This window comes from Vicugna pacos, chromosome 35 (genome assembly GCF_048564905.1).
Source record: "Vicugna pacos chromosome 35, VicPac4, whole genome shotgun sequence".
NCBI classification, from domain to species: domain Eukaryota; kingdom Metazoa; phylum Chordata; class Mammalia; order Artiodactyla; family Camelidae; genus Vicugna; species Vicugna pacos.
In genome coordinates, this window is record NC_133021.1 from 27273649 (window position 1) to 27295420 (window position 21772).

Genomic DNA, 21772 nt, shown 5'->3' on the forward strand with positions numbered 1-21772 from the left:
CCAAATATATCTTACATCTATCCTCTACCTTCTCCACTTTCACTCTTAATCAGTTTAATGCTTTGTTCTCAATTATTTTGAAATTTTAAAAAAGTATGCATAGATACCAGAGTTGTCAGGAAGTCCTAGGAAAATCTCAGAGATAATCCGTGATGATCCTAAAAAGGATTATCAGTCTATAGATTCTATGTAAATCTATACAAAATACAATGACTTGCTTTCTGAAATTTTCTGGCTCTATCTCCCTCCACTTCAATGCAGATCTTCTCTGTCCTCCATCTCTCCCTCATCTACTCAATTTTGATTCTACTCCCAGTGGTGTTTTTATTTGTTGCTCACGTTTTGTTTTGTTTTTGAATGTGGGCTGCTGTTTTGGAAAGGAATCTGGGTGGATTCATTCTGTGTGTCCATGGAGTGCAGACTGCTTCAACCCCCCTGGATCTAACCACAGACCCCCTTGGACCCATCATTCTCAAAGTAGGTGAAACCCCCCTGGTTTGAGCTGCCCTTCTCAAACCACGTAACTGCATTTTCCAGTGAATCTCTGCTGACCCTTTCATGGTCCTCCTGGCTTCTCTCTCACAGACATAAGGACCATACAGATCTGTGGCTGTTGGCAGTTTGTCCCCAGCAGCTTGTATACTGGGTTGTGTAGGGATGTTTTTTCACTTAGTTTTGTTGCATGTTTTCCACAGCTTATGGACTTTGCTAATTAGGCTCTGATTATTTTTTTAAGTTTATTTTTAAATTTTTTAAAAAATTGAAGTATATTTGGTGTATAATATTACATAAGCTACAGGTGTACAATATAGTGATTCACAATTTTCAGAGGTTTATACTCCATTTATAGTTCTTATAAAATATTGGCTATATTCCCTAGTTTTGATGGTTTTAATGGGAGGACTTGGGATAATTCAAAAGCTATTCTGCCACCTCCACCACCATCATCTTTAGAGAATTTTCCCTTAAGTCTTTTTTATTTTTAACAGCTTTTTGGATATATAGTTTATAATTTACATACCATTAAGTTCACCCAGATAAAGTTTCCAACTGAATGGTTTTGATATAGTTATGAAATTGTGTAACAATCACAATAAAAATTCAGAATATTTTCATCACCCCATAAAGAAACCCCATATTCATTAGCAGTCACTTCCCATCCCTTATTCTTTAGCCCTAGGTAACCGCTAATCTACTTTCTGTCTCCACATATCTGCTCTTCTGGGCATTTCACATAAATGGTATTGCTAGAGCAGGCAGATAGCTAGATACGAGCAGAGAAAGGGGGATGCAGGCCAAATGGCAGGAATGGGCAGAAAGGAGGGGCACAGGCTAAATACAGAAAACCACACATCGTGTAAACACCAGGGGTCCCTGGGCAGAGAAAGAAAAGCAGGAACCTCTGGGCTGATAAGTGGGGTCACGCATTTTGGGGTGACAAACAGCCTGGAGGCCAACAAAGAAAGGTGGAAAAGGGCAGGACTCTTCAGTGTCCAAATGTAACCTTTTGCTCATTATGCACTCATTTCAATAAAATTAGCCTTGCAGATGAGAAGTACCCATCATGCACCGATGCCATGACACTTTCCATCCAGACTAAATAAGGACAAAAATCCCTCCTCCTCTTGGGAAGGTGGAGTTGGGATGAAAATCAGGGAATATGACCCCAAACCCTTCCCTTCACAAGGAATATTCCACCCATTTTTACAACCTATGTAAATAACCAACTTGCCAAAAAAACTCAGGACAGCCGCTCACGTGAGCCTGCCTGCTCTCCCCTTGAAAGTGTACTATCTACCCCTTAATAAACCCAAACTTTACTTTCTTAACCTCCGTGTCTTGTCTCTGAATTCTGGGACAGGACAAGAACCTGGACACCGGCTACATCTGCCAGCAACAGTATCATATAATGTGTTCTTTTGTGATGGGCAGGATGTCACAGAGGAGGGAACATTAAGTCACTTTTTAAGTTATTCATCTCAAGTGGGGAACAGCAACCATTCCATTATAGATTTTATGATGACCCATTTGCATATGATCTGAAGCTGGTCCCCTAATATGGGGGCAATAAAAGCAATGTCTGAAACTATGACATTGTTAATTAATAATAATGATGGTTATAACAATAAAAGGCAATGGCTAAATTTTACTATGTGCCAAGACAATTCTAAGCACTTCACATATATTAACATATTTAATATTCACAGAAATCTATGATGAAAGTATGATTATTATCACCCTCATTTTATTGATGCAGAAACTGAGGCACAGTGAAATAGACTCAGCCAAGCCACTCGGTGGCAGAGCCCGATTCCACACCCAGGTAGTCTGACTCTGCTCCTTGTTCTTTACCATTTTCTACAGTGACTCTGATTTTTAGGTATGTCGTCAGATACTGTTCTCTCCTAAATTGGCAATAGTAGAACACAACCTAGGGTGACTTATGCTCTAATTTGATTCTCACTACCACTTTTCAAAGCACTGCTATTTTATTGACATGTAATTTAAAATTAAGGGGACAAAAACATTGTTTTTAGTTCCATACATGGTCTTCTAAACTTTCTTAAAATGTTTTCTTTTTTTCCTTCTATCTTAACTGAAACATAATTTGAAATTCTTGTTATTTGTAGCAGGCTCGTTATTTGAAAAACGGTTTGCTTTTCCTAGAATATATTCAACATAAAATTGACCATATTCACTAAAATTAACAAAAATTTACCTCTTTATTTATGGCATAGAAAGCCTTAAAGCACTGTATCACTAAATATAAGATATTAAAGTATTAGTAAGCTGAATGTTAAACTGACTTGAACAAAATTAATTATAATCATGTAAATTTTGGCAGGACTTTAAAGGAAGAAGGGAAAGAAACAGTCCACACTTCTACATGAAAATCAGCAAAGCTGGAATAATAACTCTCAGTTTTCTTCTGTCCTGATCAACCCATCTAGGAGTCATTCTCCTTCCCTTGGGAAGAAAGGAATCTCTCCTGTTTAATAAAAGCTTCTTTCTTTCTAAAATCCTAGCAAAAGCTTTGAAGAATTTTTTCTTTTCAACTTGCCAGAATCATTGATAAATTGAGTAATGAACTATAATAGAAATTTAGCTAGGAAACTACTAGGAAACTTACTAGAAAAGAGCTAAAGAAGCACGCTCTCGTTGCTAAGATACCTTTTTATGATTATATGTTCAGAACCATTTTCTGTGGTCCAGGAACCCTCTGCCAAACATCACCAAGTGCAAACCCTGTCCCTTGTTTGACATAGATATCTGGGGCTCTGTCCTCCCTAGATAATCTGGGGTACATGAATTATGACTTCATGTAACGTGTGTGTGTGTATGTGTGCGTGTGTGTGCGTGCGTGTGTGTGAAGCAGCTGAGTTATCAGTTACTTTTCCTAGAAACATGTGGGAGTCAATCTTAAACTCTCAAAGACTGACTTCTAAGCAGAATCATCTGAACCAGCCCTGGTCATAAAAGAGCAAACGTTCTAACATCACCAAAAGCCAAAGTCACATTTTTGAACTGCTTCGGTGAAGCGATATTTTAATATGAGAGCAACGATAAAACTAAATAGAATTCAGGTTTCGTTCTTCAGTCCCAGGGGCTTGCCTCCAAGTGAATCAGTGTAGGAAACCACGAAAGGCTGGTCTTTCTGCCAGTATACAGCACAATGTACTATTTTGGAAATCAGATGGAATAACTCTTCAGAAAGAAATTTTGCCAGCTGTGAAATTGCACAGATGTATTTACAATTATTTTTGACATTTTCTGGGTAGTTTTGTAAAGAAAATCCAATTGTAATTACATTTCACATTTAGAAGCGTGATAAATGATAGCAAATTTTTTCAAGTTACTGTTCACTTGCTAGAGTATCATTTTAAATCCCTTAAGCATAGCTCTCAATTCAAGTTCTGGTTGAATGTATTTCTTATATATCCACTAACTGCCAGCTTTCTAACCCTTTTCACTAGTTTGTTTAAAATTAATTAAATTAGATAAACATACGTAAATATTAGGCTTACATTTTAGTTGGTGTTGAAAAGTAAATTCAAAGGACAACGCTTCTACGTGTTAGAAACGGGACGATACGGAAGGGAGGAATTACTTGTGTGATTGAAGGATGGAGAAGCTGTATCTCTTAACATGGAAGTGTAAGCTCAAACATTATGAAATTATCTCTTTCAGTTGATTTTTGTCTATGTACAAAATACGTTAATAGTAGAACATTTTATAAATGTGAAGCAAAGATAAAATGGCTCGATTATAAATGTGCTTCCAAATGGAAGTGCTTCCCAGATACTTACCAGTCATGCAGTTTTCAAATTCAATGTCATCAATTGCAGCTCCTCCTCCCAGGTCCCTTGTTCTGATACCTTGAAATATGACTTCGAAATTCCTTAACTTTCCTAGCAAGATGACAGCCTTCTGCCAACGATCCTCAGCGCTCTGCTTACTTTCTTGCCATACTTTTGAGAGTCCTTTCTCTGTCTGAAGGGAAAGAAATTCACATTAAATAAATAATTCAACACAAAAGAAGAGACAACACCACCAATTATGTAGAACACAAGCATTTGATCAGTGAAAATTGGTAAAAAACAAACAAGACTCTGATAATATTCATGGTAATACCTTACCTCATCAAAACATACTAATCTACTAACTGTTCCCAAAAGCAAAACTGGCAAGACTAGTAATAAACTTGCCTTGGTATTTTCAGAGACATCATTAGTAGAAAGTGGTCCAGTCAGTGAAATCCACTCCTCCGTGCTTGCACACACATTCTCAGTTGATATTTGATGGACTCTGAACAGTTTACAGAAGCCCTGGGTTGACTGCTCTAGGTACCCTCGCCACCAACCTTTTATTTACACCCCTTAGTCACTGATTTTGCACCTTCCTCTAAAGCCGAAATAACTCACATAAGGGAAGAGAAAAGAGAAATGAAAGGAAGAATATGTGGGACAAATCACATATCCCTGATGGATATGAAAACAAACTGTGAAGTGCATTGAGCATGGAGGGAAAGTGATCATTTCTAAAGACCAGATTTCAAACATTCTGTTATAAGATTGTATGATTTGGGCTATCTGTAAAATTCTACTATAATAATGATTATTATATGAGCACCAACAGTAACTATTTTACATCGAATTCTTCAATTGTAAAGGAACGATTACATTTCTAAGAAAACTTATGTAAATATCTCCTCTGAATGTCTCAGGTTGGTCTGCTAGGTGTCCAATATTCTAATGTACAAGTAATCCCAGGATAACCTGACATGGTAAGACATGACCTGACATAGAGCGTAACCCTAACGACTGAATGAAAATGACACCAAGAGTAAAACAGAATGTAAGTCAGCTGAGCACAAGGACAAAGCTTGGATTGTATGTGTTGCCCTTGGCTACTCTGGGCCTAACCCTTATTGGGAATTAGAGGTTAACAAACTGTGATGATGGTTATACAGCAGCGAAAGAGAAATACATCCACAGAGAATTATGTTTATGGCTAAGCCCCCCAAAATTAGTATTTCAGGATCCAGTATTGTGTTTTCATGATGAAGTCAAAAGTAAGCATTGTCTCTGAAGCTTATAAATCAAAACAGTGGAAGAGAGAATATTCAGTGGAATGGCATCTGGAAAATCAAGCAAGATGTCCCGACCGATTTATAGCATACAATTGTACAATATATAATTTATAGATTTTTCAAAAAAAATGTAGACTCAAGGAAAAAGAAGTGCTTGCAGAGGGGATCCAAAGGAGTTACACATTCATGGTTTCATATTTTTGGAGAATTAATGTTAATAAATATGGCTGACAGTCTGTTATGCAGAGGGAGACACAGATCAATCAACCAAGAAGATCTTCTGTGGAATTACACAGAGAAAGAGGAACTCTGTATCAGTTACTCTAAAATTAACTTTGCAAAACAACTGACAGTGCACAGACAGATCTTTCAACATCCTCCCCGAAACAACAAACACATTTTTACACCCAGAGACTCTCATGTGTAACTTCTGCATTGAAGGGGATGGGAAATTCGCACCTAATTAATGGAATTCCAAGTCTTTCTAATGACTAAGGAAGAAAAGTTTCTTCAAGGTTAGGCTTTGACTCTCAGCAATGTCTTAGTGATTTGGAATCAAAGGAATGATTAGTTAAATTAAAGATTAAAGTAGAGGGTGTCTGACACTTGGCAATGTAACAGGCATGGATGAGGATAAAAGTCTGTCTTAACTTACAAACTTAATTCACTTTGCTAATTTTTCCTATGAATCGGTTTCAGCAGGGTAAAGAACCACTCATATACTGCGCCAATCCCCAAAAGGGCTTTCAACGAATCAAAGGTTGTGTGATCACTTTAACCAGTAAAATGCAAACCATTTGTTTCCTCTGACAACTGGCCTTCTAATACATGAGATCCGAATAATGTATTCATTATCATTTTATACAGCAGGAAAAGGAAATGAGGGATAAGTCTTTAGAAAACCAACCACAGATCAACCTAATGACGGGTGATTGTAGTATATTATTTTAATATATTTGCTATCATTCCACTTGGGATATAACATGTCAAATTGTATCCCCTAAAATTATCGAAAGTATTCATCCAGATGTGTACTGGAGATTTAGTCACCTACTGACTTAGCCAGCCAGGGCTCCATTTATACAGCAAACGCTTGATGCTTGCACAGCTCCCACACACTAAGTCAGACACCAGGAATAAGAGGGTGAGAAGAAAGGGAGCCTATTCTGGGATGGTGATAATTTAATAGAGGAGAGAGTCATAAGAGTAAATTACCGTAAAATTACTATAGAAACATTAACAGAGCAACTACAGAAAAGTAGTTATATACCAATTCCCCAATTTTTGTCCTGCATACATGGTTGCTTCATTTATTTGCTTGATATTCTGATATGTATTCTTTAACTGAGAAAGAGAAAAATATCTTACTTCTGACTCATGACTTTGCCACTGTCCAAGGATATATCTCTTGCATTCATGCGGACATTAAATTCAAGAACCCAAGGCAATAAACAAATGAAAAGTAACTAAACACACTAATAAACAGGAAAAATTAGACCTTAATATGATATTGGTTAAATTATAAAATTCAAAAAAACCCTTTCTTCTTGTAATTTAACCTTTTTACTCAATTTTGAATTTATTTCCCATGTACTCTACATATTGATCCTTTATCTTATATACTGTATATTTGATTTTGCAGTGTGTTTGTCTTCCTAGATCATGCCTGTGTCCTTCTCTTCCACTTATGGGAAGAAAGGCAGTAAGAAGTCGTTAAAAGATAGAGCCACTTCAAGTTGTACATACATATTAAAGTATAGTCACTTGGAATTTGTTTCATATGTTTGTGGTGAAGATACAAATTTCCCCCAAATTATGAAGCAGTATTTCCAAAACCAACTGATCAACAAGTCTTTTCTCCACTGAAACAGCTGACATACTCTGAATCTGTTTCTAGTATCTCTGTATCAATCTCTGATCTCTATTCCTCCATCAAGAGCAGATCAATTAATTCACTAGATTTTCTTCTTCTGGGAAGATTTGAGTGGACTTCCTTTCCCATATTCCTCCAAGTAAGAACAATTCTAAGGCCACAAATTGGATAACCTAGAAGAAACTGGACCAGTTCTGTAAATAACACAGTCTGCCAAAACTCATACAAGAAGAAATAATGTGAATAAGTCTACATCTATTAAAGAAATTGAATCAATAATTAATAACTTTTCAAAACTGAAACACCATGCCCAGATATGTTCATTGCTGAATTATAACAAGTATTTGAGGAAGAAATCATACCAATTTCCTACTATCTTTTTCAGAGCATAGAAACAGAGTATAATTCTTAACTGATTTTATGAGCCAACCTGCTTTACTCTAATACCAGATTCAGACAAAGGCATTGCAAGAAAAGCAAACTACAGACCAGTATCTCTCATATATTTTGATGTAAAAATCCTCACAAAATATTGGCAAATTAAATCCAAAAGATGTATGAAAAGAATTATACACTGAAAGCACATGGGATTTACCCCAGGTATGCAAGGCTGGTTCAACATTTTAAAATCAATTGATGTGATCCATCATATTAACAAACTAAAAAAAAAAAATCATACAATCATATCAAAAGATGCAGAGAAAGCATTTGCAAAATCTAACACCCATTCATGATAAAAACTACAGTAAACTAGAAATAGAGGGGTAACTTTCTCAACTTGGTAACTACTACCTACAAAGAACTCTACAGACAATGTTGTACTTACTGCTGAGAAACTAGGCGCTTTCCCACTGAGGTTAAGTATAGGGCAAGAACGTCCGCTCTCACCACTCCTATCAATATCATGCTGGAAGTTCTTGCTAATACAATAATGCAACCAGGACTAATAAAATCAAAGGTATACAGACTGGGGAGGAAGACACAACACTGCCTTTGTTCACAGATGACAAAGCTGTCTATGTAGGAAATACAAAAGAACTGCCAAAAACACTCCTGGAGATAAAAGGCAATTATAGCAAAATTGCCGGATACAAAATTAAACTACAAAGTCAACTGCTCTCCTACAGACCAACATTGAACATGTGGAATTTGAAATTAAAAGCACAATAACATTTATAGTAGCATCCCCAAAACTAAATCTAACAAAAATTAATTCTAAATGGATCATAAACCAAGAAGTAAAATGTGAAACTGTAAAGCCCCTGTTAGGTAACATAGAGGAAAGCCGAGGTGATCTCAGATCTGATGCTTTTTAAGATACAACACAACACTAATGACACGATGCATAAAAGAAATAATTGGTAAACTGGGCTTTATTAAAATTACAAACTTCTAGCCCATAAAAGGCAAAATCAAAAGAATTAAAGACAAGTCACAGATGGGGAGAAAATATTTGTAGAAAACACATCTGAAAAAGGACTGTTATCCAAAAAATGCAAAGAAGTATTGAAACTCAACAATGAAACAAACAACCTGATTTAAAAATGGGTTAAAGACCTTAACAGACATCCTCACCAAAAAAGATACACAAATGACAAATAAGCATATAAAGATACCCCACATTATATGTCTTTAGAAAAAAAGCAAATTAAAACAACAATGAGATACCACTGCACATCCAGGAGAATGGCCAAAACCCAGGTCACTGACAACATCAAACGCTGGTAAGGAAATGGAACAACAGGAAGTCTCAAATCGCACAGCTACTCTGGGAGATGTTCTGGCAGTTGTTTTTTTTTTTTTACAAAACGAATTATACTTGTATGATCCAACAATCTCACTCTTTGGCATTTATCCAAAAGACTGAAAACTAGAAAGAAAAATACTGTATGATATCACTTATATGTGGAATCTAAAAAAAAAGAAGAACTTATTTACAAAAAACAGACTCACAGACATAGAAAACAAACTTACAGGTTACCAGGGGAGGAGGGAGTGGGAAGAGATAAATTGGGAATTTGAGATTTGCAGATACTAATATATATATAAAATAGAAAAACAACAAGTTTATACTGTATAGCACAGGGAAATATGCAAGATCTTATGGTAGCTCACAGAGAAAAAGACGTGACAATGAATATATATATGTTCGTGTATAATTGAAAAATTGTGCTCTACACTGGAATTTGACACAACATTGTAAAATGATTATAAATCAATAAAAAACGTTAAAAAAAAAACTAGTCCAGAAAAGGCAAAACTATAGAGGCAAAGAAAAGATCAGTTGTTGCCAGGGGGCGGGGGAGAAGAGATAAACAGACAGGGCACACGGGAATTTCAGGATTTTTAGGACAGTGGAAATACTCTCTATGATGGTTATGTGTCATTAAACTTCTGTTCAAACCCACGGAAAGTACAACACCAACAGTGAACCCTAAAATAAACTATGGACCTTGAGTGATTATGATGTGCCCATGTAGGTTTATACCTGGTAAAAAATGTATTATTTTGGTGAGTGATGCTGCTAACCGGGGAGGCTATGCATGTGTGGGGACGGGGAATCTCTGTACATTTCTCTGAAGGTTGTTGTAAACCTAAAACTGCTCTTAAAAAATAAAATCTTTTTTTTTTTAAGAAACTACCAAAAATCTTCGGAAGTAATTGGAATGGGTCATTTGAGAACACAAAGGTTTGAGGGCTATTTTTAAAAAACTGACTTCAGGAAAAAAAACTGAACTAAATTATAGAATTGAGACTTCTAGAAGCCAAACATGAGATATGAAAGATGAAATGGAATTATCTCAAAACACAGTATGTGTCACCATGATGTGCCTGCAGGCTCTGAAGTCAGACTGTCAGATCTAACCCTGAGCCCTGCCCCTACTGGCGGTTATTTCATCTATAAAGTGGAGAGTAAATGTGTTTATGTCATAGTGTTGGTGTGAGGATTAAAGTAAGTAATGTTAATGGAGCAACTACATTGGTCGTTGATATAATATTGTAATAATGCTTATTATTAACAAAATGCAAAAACGCACAATGAAAAGAATTAAACATTGTGAGTGAAATGACAAGAGATGTGGCTTGATTTAGAAAATCCACACTTAAATGCAAAAGGTCTAGAATAAAGGGGAGACTAGATTGAGGAAGAGTAATAATAAGAAAGAATAATAAATGAAAATTTCTAAGCCTAAGAACAGCTCAAGATTTTAAGATCAGGGCACACCCTGCAGAAATCTCCAAACTTGGGAGTTTAAAAGAAAATGCCTCAAGTTTCAAGATACAGGAAGCAGTCTACTTACACAGAATGAGAATTATGCTGGTAACCAGGGTCCTCTCAATTAAAATATTAAATATAGAAAACAGTGGAACAAAGTGTTCAGGCCTCTGAGGAAAACAAAGCAAACGCAAAAGAAAACAAAGTGAAACAAAAATGGTGACTCCAGGACACACACCTTAGCCAACAGATCACATCTGTGTTAACTACAAAGATACAAGCATAATAATTGTGGTCTTGTCCTTCTGCAGTGCTTAGCATTTACTCCTCCATGAAACCATCTAGAACAAATCACACTTCCTTGGCCAATATTCATAGCACCTTTAATGTGAGAAGAACTACATTCACTCCAAAATACTCCTCTGGAATACAACTGTCATGACAATCGACATCACATTCTGGGAAAGCCAAAACTATAGAGATGATTCAGAGTGTCGGAAGGGACCTGAATAGATTAATAAGCACAGGGGATTTTATTTTAAGGCCATGAAACTTTTCTTGATAGCATTGTAACGGTAAATGTAAGACACTGAGCACTTGTCAAAACCCATAGAATTTCACAACACAAAAGTAACCTTAATGTACACAATTAAAAAAAATCTTTAGAAGGCTGAAATATCCCAGGAAGGAAGGCACAATGTGGCAAAACAGTCTAAAAGTATTACAAATGTACAAAATAATGTCACTGACACCAAGAAGGCTCACGACTATTTCAACAGAAAAATGTTATTAGGGAAAAACAGAAAATCTGAATAAAGTGTGGACTTTCAGTTACTAATAATGTGTAACACTGGTTTATTAACTGTAACAAATGCAAGATACTAATAATTGGGGGAACTTGGGTGTGGGGTATACAGGGGCTGAACAATCTTTACAACAATCACATAAATCTAAAATTATTCTAAAATAAAACGTTTTAATAAATAAATTAAAATATATGAATTCACATATTTGTATAAAATATCTTTTATGTAATTCTCCGGAGTAATGAAAAATTATCAAATCAAGTTTGAGAAAGTCAGAAAAAACAAGTAACTATAAGAACTAACTGACCTTTACTCATTCTTAAGCTAATAGAGCACAGCTTCCAAATATTCCAATTAAACAAAACTTTATTTCTGTGTTTGGCCTGCTCATGAATTATTTTTGCTATTATATTATTTTTTAATTTCGCCAGTTTTTTAAATGTAAAAGATGGTTCAATAAACACACTGCTCACAAGAACTGAAGTACGTAAGTGATGCATTAAAAAGATGCAATGTCATACAGGAGTCATTCTGAACCTAACTAATAACAACAGAAAGTCATTTAATACATCTTTGGTCCTAATCACTAGTTTGTCTTCTGCCTCCAGACAAGACTAAAATATTGAATAATGATGCTACATGGTATTAGAACCCTCCAGAGCTACGATGAAATGTTTTTAAAGTATCTTTTTAAAAATTGAAAGGAGTGGCTAGAGTTGAGTATAATATCTGTATCTCACAAATACATATATTTCTTAAATCATCTAAATATTAAGTATTTGAAAAATTAAATACTACAAATTTATGTTCTTTAAAACTCCAATGTTCAAAGTTTATATATAGCTTAACCCTAGGTTGAATTTTCAAAAATAAGATGAAATCAAGTGTAGGCTGTTTTGAATGTCCACAGAAATACCTTGCAAACAGCTACTGTACTGGGAATACAATCTGTACTCAGTCAGGGGCTCTTGTGTTTATAGGAGGTCCTCTGCCCTGACAGAATGATTCTGAAGGTTAAACCAATATACTCACTGGATAGACATGTGTGGTTTTAGATGTACATTCCATGAACGCATTTTAAGCAGTATATCCTCATGTTTTGCTAGAGTAATGTTCTTTTAAATCTAAAACATTTATTTGTTGATAATATTCTTTAAAATTGAAGGCAACCAGTCTGGGACATTGAGCTGATGAAGGCAGTTGAATGTAAAGCACAAAGATCAATAAAGCTAAAATTGTCTAATTTCTTAAAATCACTTATTTTTTTTAACCATTCCAATCTTTCTATTTCCCAGGGTTTCCAAGAACAGTATCACAACCTCATTTACACTGTACAAGATAGAAAATTCAGTTTCTCTGTCATTCATAGGCACACACAGATCTGATACATATATTTCTGTATATACATATGTGTGAGTCTTTGCCATATTGGAGCAGCCGCAAACCCGACAAGGATCTTCCTGTGGGGTCAGGAGCCACATCTTTACCTGGACTAGAGAAGCCCCTGCGCTGTGGGTCTCCTGTCTGTTTACAGAATGGTCACAAAGTCCCCGTGCGTGACCTTCTGTTGAGTCTTCTCATTTTCTACACAGATGTTCATTTTTTCTCCATGTTCACTGGCCACTGGAAGTGACCTGGCCATCTCAGCACATTTATATGAAATGCACTTTTTCTTTCCCCATTTCTACCTCGTTAATCCCCAGTCACACTTCAGTGGAATCATCACTTCCTCATGGCAGCCTTCACTGACCTCCCTGACAAGGTCAAACCGCCCGGCCAGGGACTGTGAAAGCACTACGTACTTCTTTCTCCTTCTTAGCCCTTATCACGCTCGCAATTATATACGCTCTTCATTAGTGTCAAGACTTGATAAATATCTATCTCCCCCATTAAATAAACAGAATCGAATGCTGGGCAAACTCCGATCAGCCGTACCTAGCACAGTGCCCCGCTTATAGTAAGGTGTCTACATATTTGGGTGAGCAGGAAATAAAAGTGCACTACATGGCTGATACGAAACGTGTATGTAATATGAAGAGTGCAATCTGACAATGTGCTTATTATAAAACATCCAGAGTCTACCAATATCCTTTTCAAACAGTTGGCAGGGGCCTCTGACATTGCCGGTTTGGAGGAGAAACACCAGATCGTATCAATAGAGCAACTACTGGAGTTACAGGAATACAACATTAGTGATTGTCCTTTGCTCTTCAAATGGCACCTTGGAGAAGCCTTCCCGAGACCCTCAGGGTGGGCTCCATTCCAACTCAATCCGCGTCACCTTGCTTTAATGTTTACATAGTACTTTTGTTTCTCATTTTCCAGTATCACTTTATGTTTCAATTATTTCAATAATTCTTCATTGTCTGTCTTCCCCATCACAATTCAAAGTCCATGAAGACAAGAGCTTTCTCCATCTTATTCCCCTCTGGATCTCCCATGCCGAAAACAGAGCCCGGCTTAGTGTCGGCACTAAAAAGGCATTTGTTTGATCAGTGAATATATACTTCATTTCAACTTGGTGACTTAAGATGTTGCATGGAATTGTTAGTACTGGCTGACCTTCGTCTCAAAGCGTCTCTATGAAACTTCTATTGGATTTCAGATTCTTTCTCTCATATAGGTAAAAACTAGTTTCAATAGGCTTAAATTGCACAGCCTGTCATGATACACATTTAAAAATTCACTAAAAGATATGTTCTCTAAACAGTAAGTTATTACATTTATAGAGATGATTCCCTGAGACGGACAATAATTGTTTTAAACCTTAGGTGATATAAAAAGGAGTAAGAATTATTTATAATAAAGGACAGACCATGGAGCTGATTATTCTGACGAAGTTACATTCAGAATTATTCTTGCAAGGTCTTTACTCACTTTAAAGAGAAGGCTCACTAACCCAATTAAAATTCCCAATCTATGATATTCAAGGTGATTTCCTACTTTGTGTTTGATGGCTTGTTTCTACTGTCTTTCACACTACATTTGGTTCCTGAAGGAGAAAAACATTCATATGGCCAAACACAGAGGAACAAGGGGGAAAAATTAAAATGAGGAGTCTTTTGGAGGCATCTGACAGAAAGACTAATAAGAGGAGGCAGCAAGGTCTGGAGCAAAATGTCAGTCATGAGTGACTGTGCCTGTCCCTCGGCACAGCGTCACTCGTGAGAGTGTCCTGTCGCTCTCTTCCTCCGGGGTGGGAAATTGTGAGACGGAAAATAAAACAAATACATGTGTGCGAAACAGCAAACGTGTACAAAGGAATGACGAACTTCAAGTTAAGTTCCTTGTACAATTCTTTCTTCCCAAGGGGCACTGGTATATACATTTTTTTAAAATAAAATATGAATAAAGAATCTTGCAGTAGAGTATTAGAAGTAAAAATTTCAATTTAAAATCCTCTGGAAACCAATACTGTCTAATTGTAAGCACAAAAATTAAATATATAAGGGTATTACTACCCAGAAAAGTATATATTAGGTGTGGATAAAGAAGGAGAGAAATTTCCTGCTTGAATAAATCATTGGATTTACCAAAATAGGAATACTGCTTAGTATTTAATAAACAAGTGAAATATATTCAAACTTTTAATCTCAAAATATATTAGTAAAATAAAAAGACGCATTGAAAAAAAGGACTACCAACCTAAAATGTACCTACTATGAATCCATTTTATAAATAAGAAAATTGAGGCTCAGAGTACTTAGAAGACTTGCGACTGTGAACACGTAATAAGACATAGAAGGATAGAGCAGAGACTGGCCCCAGACTTCTCTGAATCTAACGCCCGAATCGCTGCCCACCACCTGGAACTGGATGGACACACTGACAAGAGGCCGCACGCAAGCGGTGGTTTAGGACTCTGCTAAGCCAAATGCAATATTTCTCTTTAAAAAGGTAATAAAAACACTGACTCCATAATTTATTGTCTGGACAGTTTAACTGCTGAAGTGCCAGGGTAAAAACTAAAAAATGAAAGTTTGATTTGATTTAGCCTTTCAATTTATTATGTATATAAAAAATCTGAGAGCCAGGCTCATTAAGGTTTAATATCATCAAGAGCTGTGTGTGTCTCTTGAAGCCTCAGGCAACAGCACCGAGACCCAAATGCCCATGAGTGGCAGATTAATTACTCGGCAATAAATGGTAAGAAGTTTACTAAGGACAGCAATAAGGAATAATTATTGCATTTATTTATTCATATCCTTGTTCCAAGGATTAAAGATGGAGATACTAGAGTATAACAAAAGGAAACTGAGTGATAAAAATGTAGTTCAAGGGAAAACTCACTCGGTAAAAATTAAGCAAACCCTCGTACACTGACCTACATGTTGGCTGTAGACATTCCTCATAGCTGCATTTGTTAGTAAAAAGAAGCTGCAGACACAGACACAGACACAGACACACACACAGACACACACACACACACACACACACACACAGAGTATCTAAAAGACGACGGTAATTAGAAAAGGGGGAACATATTGAAAAGGATGAAAAGGATACAAAGTTCTATCCACAGATTTTAGGTGCCAGAATTTCCTCTCATCTATCAAAGACTAAAATTCCAAAACTTAGCAGTAAATATTGTCACCAATTAGTGATATCTTCCATGAGACTTGGACAGGAGGACCATGTCGCTTTCTGTAGGTATTTCTCATCCCTGAAACCACATGGTAAATGATAAATGAACTAAAATCTCTCACTATTCACACATACACACACACTCGCACACACACAAATAAAAGAAACTAAATTAAATATCTCACTATTTTCAAATTTGACTCATCTATCTTTATTTTATTTTGATCTCAGTGGACTGTAATGAAAATAACCCAGCTCTCTACTTATTAGATATGTTTTTTAACAACTATGAGCCTCACTTTCCTCATCTGAAAAGTGAAAACTGTCCTACCTGCCTTGAAGTCTTTTGTAAGGATTGGAGATCAAACATTTGAAGCTTCTAACACAATGCTTAACATGGAAGACACTCACATTTGACCAACATACGTTCACACATGAACATTAAAGTTACCAGAAAATTAAAAATCTGTTTCTAAAATATAAATCATATTACTTAAACAGTATCATCATTTATCCTATTTTTTTTTCCCAGCGAGATGTTTTGGGAGTAAGATGAAGAAAACTAAAAATAAGAAAAAATATACACACACATATACATATGTATATGTGTGTGTATATATATCATACATACTCATATTTGTATATAACATATGTATATATGTGTGTGTATGTGTATATATATGTATATACATCATTCTCAAGGATTAGATTAGTGCCTTGAGATTGGGTGAGGAGGGAAGACGAATGAATGAGCAGGTAGCTTGTGGCTAGAAGGAGACTCGAAGGACAAAGAGTCACCCTGCAACCACCCACTGCACAACCCTGGACCTCAGAGGTCTCCACGTGAAGTCCATCTGTGCTGTCAGGAAGCAGAACCCAGTACCTGCTGGCGGTCTTTCCCTCCTACCTCCCTCTCCAGTTCTAAGCAACTCAAGTCAACACATGCAGCTCTTTGTATACAACAGACAGAAGAGGCACCGAATCATTCAGTTTTTTTTTTCATTACCCTTGCAATTCACTACAACCCACCAAGAACAATCATACCCTACTTCCAATTCCACACTTGTCAGCCACGACTTAACACATACACGTAGATACGTAAGGGATACACATACATGTACACATACACACACACACAGTGTATGCACAGGCACTATGTATATCTACCATAACCTACTGACTTCTATTGTATCTTGAAAGTCACCAGAAGCCATTCTTCCCCCACCCCAGGGGTGAGTCACTAATGACAGTGGAAGGAAATGGGGGATAAATCATGAATAACAGGTAAAGACCAAAGAGAGATTAAAAAAATCAAAATATACAGCCAAAACTCCACTATAAAGGCTAAGAATAAGAAAAAGCCTCTTTTTTAACAACTAATACAAAGGGCTGGGGTTTACTTCCCACTGTCATTTAATAGCTATTTAAGGGCAGATCACCGCTGTCTTGGAAAGGGCCCGTGGCAGAAGAGGACACGGGGAGGAAATAGCCCCTAGCCGTTCTTTTAAAGATGTCATTAAACGTACAGCTATAATATCTGAAAAGACAAATCCCAAAATAATTCATGTCAGCCATTAATATGCTTTTTGGAAAGTGGTCCCCCTGTTGCAATACTGTCTTCCTTCCCTTTGCTGCATTTTCCTTTTTATTTTCTTTCTTTCAACCCTTTGACAATTCGATTTTAAAGAGCCAGCCTTTTGTCAGCTAGAGACCCGGACTTCACTGGTACCTGATGTTAATCTGGCTGCCAAGCAAACTCAGCTCAGAATTTTATCGCTTTTGATAAAGGCCATTTCAAGACTCAGCAAGAAACGATGTGATTTTTAAAGCAAATGTTAATACTTAAATGCAACATAATTGGAGAAGTTTCTGGATACAGAAGCAAGTTATAGTGAATTGTCCATTTAACAAAAGCAACAAATGTCTTCCTGCAATATTTTACTTGTAGCCCTGCAAGTGACTTTAGCTCTGTTTTTTTTTGAAGTGTCCCACGTGAAAAGGCAAATCTCACGGTATGGTATCTCTCTGTGTAGGACAGTCAGTAATACCTCTTTCTGAGTTTTGGTTGTGCTGGAATTAGTTACAAGTATGTTAAGGAACAATCAACATAATTCCAGAAATATGAGCTAGATTGCCAAACTCTTAGCTCAACTCATTTAATTGAATATACATTCTAAACAAATTGTTTTCCATTTATTCTTTTGTTGGTTTTATTTTAGCGGTACACGTTACACCATCTATTCTATGATTGGCTTCACCCATTATTTTTATGCCTTCCCTATTAGATTAAGGCCCACCATAAAGGATTCATATGACAGAATCATCTCATGTCACTCTTATTTTCCAGCATGTTCCTACGTCAAACCGTGTTCACTGTTAGCATGGTCATCCTTATGCAGATGGAAATCAGACTCCTGGCCTTCATGAATGGCAGAAGGAAGTGCTCCAGGGTGACATGAAGCTGCCAGTTCAACAAGTTGTTTTTAAGAGTTCAGTTCTGCACATCATGTGGGGAAGGAACCCACAACCTTCCTCCCAGGGCCTCGACCCCTTGGTTTTTCCTCTCTTCATTACTGACACCAAGGTCCATTGTGTCATCTCTTTAAACACATGATGACCTGCCATTGGAGTCCCTCAATATTCTGATACTCTTCCATGAACCCTCAAAGCGCCACCTGTACTATACTTCTTGCCAGCAGGATGACTCAATGCTTAACGCATTCAGTTCAAACCTTAGCATCACCATTTGCAGAGAGTACTTCATTGTAGGGTTGGGTTTTTTGGTCATTTTAGTATTACATTAAACTTTAAAGCCTATTATTTCTAAATCATGACCGTTTGAGTTAAATTACATCAAAGAGAGTGGAAATAATTGTATTTGTTCCTAGAGTAACAGTAAATTTCTATCTCTCAAAGAAACAGCTGTAGAGTAAAACTAACTAAGCAGGATTTAATCTTTACAATGGAACGGAGAGAGTCCGCCCTATCTAGACCCATGCTTTGCTGGAACAATATACACAATGACAACTTGATAAAATCTTCCAAGCCAGATTGGACTGAACCTCATAGAGCACTCAGTAGGCTTCACAAAACTTCTTCAGTTAGAATGAGTGCTTTTTTTCTTTGGTTGAATCTCAGTCTTTCCCTTCTAAGGGGCATCTTCCAACCTGAGGGTATGACATGAGTACGAAGTGAGTACCACACAGGCTGCAGCATCTCATTAGGGGCTCCACGTCCTCAGAGTGGAAGTTATGAACACCCCAGTGGGGGCAGAGCCTGATTAGTGATGGAATTGCCCTAAAGTGGGACAGAAAGAATGTGCAGACCCAAACTACTTCTCTTGGGGGCATGCTTGGATCACACGAGCGAAGAATGAAAATGCTATCCTTATTCCATGCTTCGCATTTCTCATAGAAATGTCCAGCCCAATTAGTGAAGCTTCATAAACTCCCCACACTGAAAGGAAAATGAAAATTCAGATGCATAAACTTCAGGAAAGCATTCTAGACAGACAGCAAATCTAGCTCAGGAGATTATATAAGGCACTCATTATTTCACATTGTTCCAGTAAACCACAGATCCAGAACATTCTGCGTCTCAACATTAAGTGCAAAAATGCAATTCTCATTTGTTAAATTTCACTCTGAATCTATAGCTCTGGAGCCAGAAAGCAATTACCAGTCCATGCACAAATATTATGGGGTAATAATTATCTCTGTCATTCCTAAATTCTCTCTAGCTCACTGACTCATAAGCCTTTAAGCTTTTATTTCAAGACTTCTCCAAAAATTGTAGCTCTCCTCATTTTAGTCTATGTGTTGCTCTGTTTATTTTCTGCATATGGCATCTTTAACATCTAAAAGACATTTATCTCACCAATACTTCTATTATTGTTTGGCTTGAAATTCATTCCCCATACACTGATTACCATGTTCTGGTAGAAGGGTATTTTATTGATCATAAAATTGCAAAGACATTGCGTTGTGACATTCCATCTCAGGGCTTCATAGTCAATTTCACTAAATATTATTAGTGCCAACCTGAGGTTAGGAAAAAATATAAATGGGACAGAGCCTGGAGAGAAGCCGTAGCCTTTAAAGGTTAAAGAAATGGATTTTCCTTTTCAAAATCTCTTCCTGGAAGAAATGCTGTTTTGTTTTTCCTGCACTGGTATCTTTATCAGTCTTCCAGAGGGTTTTGCCCTTCATTACTGAAATCATTCACCGTTCTCTGTTGTGTTTTAAGTATTTTTTGTTGCATCATCAAAGGCAATTTGCTACAGATGGGTCCAGTCATGTGCTCCTTCCACCCTTCTTGTTGGCACAAACACTCTAATTTTGGCTCTGATTTTTGAACTCCCTGTACTGAGGCCAAACTCTGGACAAGTTAAGGGTTTTAACCCTGTCCTGGTAGGAAAAAAATGCAGTAATAGTTTAACCTTTGAAGACTGGAGAGCGGTACAATGAATTATTAAAATCTTCTTTATGGATTACTGACAAGCCAGCACTCTGATAGTAGAAAAACATAAATGGTATTTTTAACCATATTAATTCCAGTGGAATATCCCAGATGTGTTAACTAGAGCCACAATTAATCATTGCTGCATTTGGTTAAATTTGCAAACATAAAATGTGCGTATTTTATCTACTTATCTATAGAATCAAGCTAATGAGGTTGCTAGAAAGCTAGCTGAATGTATCTATCTCCTAAGCACAAATATAATAATAGCTTATCAGCAAAGAGTTATTTCTGAGGATCTACATTTATCCTAAGACTTGATATTCTTTGTGATGATAATACTCATATGAGTTCATGAACATAAAGAGAGTTGTCAAGACCTTTCTTAGGCCCGTATATTTGCCTTAAGAGAAAGGAATCCAGAGGGCAGGGGGCTGGGCACGTGTTTGCTGTTGTAACCCCAGTACCGGGCACGCTGCAGTGACTCAGTAAACATCTGCTGAGAGATAAGGGGATGGTATTTCCACTGCATCACATAGTTATATGATATGTAACACATGTTGCATTATGTATACATATATATCTAATATATACACACATGTTAGACATACATTATCTATATTACATATACATTTTATATCTAAATCTGTATACAGTCACTCTGAACTGAGATCTTGACACTCAACACTGTGGTGAAGGAATGCACAGGGCACACATGGAAATGAATGATGTCAGTCTAGAAAAAGCACATTTTATTCATTTAAGCATATGTATTAAAGCATAGTTTATCCATTTGGAAGAGTTACGTACATATGCTCATGTAAGGTACCGTTAGGTATTTCTGCTCGTGTCAATGACTACGGTAAGGTTAACTAACAACTTTACTTAGAAGTAAGTCTGTTTCACAGCCTAGAACTGAGACTGCATTTAATTTATAGGGTGTGTTTGTCCTGCCATGTTGATATATTCATTGAATTCAATGGGTATTAAGTACCAGATAGTTCCCTCTCATTGTGTTATGTGTCATAAAACAAATATAAAGGTATAAAGTGCATTTTTTTGAAACTCTTAAGTATTTACAACCACTCCGGGAAACATAAGTCATATATACATGAAGTTATTATAAAATCAGGGAACTTAAAACATGCAGCAAAATCAAAGTTTCATTTGGTTATGTGAAACTTCCTGGAAATTCATTAAGTAAGCTGATGTTAAGACAGGAAACAAAGCGGTGGATATTTAAA

The 21772-nt window shown here is 36.6% G+C and overlaps 1 protein-coding gene across 1 annotated transcript in view; it reads right to left on the reverse strand.

Moving 5' to 3' along the window:
* MALRD1 (MAM and LDL receptor class A domain containing 1) overlaps window positions 1–21772 on the reverse strand; it is a 355452-nt gene that overhangs the window by 177401 nt on the left and 156279 nt on the right. The window contains exon 17 of the mRNA XM_072955135.1: window positions 4308–4491. Within this exon, the coding sequence (XP_072811236.1) occupies window positions 4308–4491 (184 nt within the window). The remainder of the gene's footprint in view (window positions 1–4307; window positions 4492–21772) is intronic.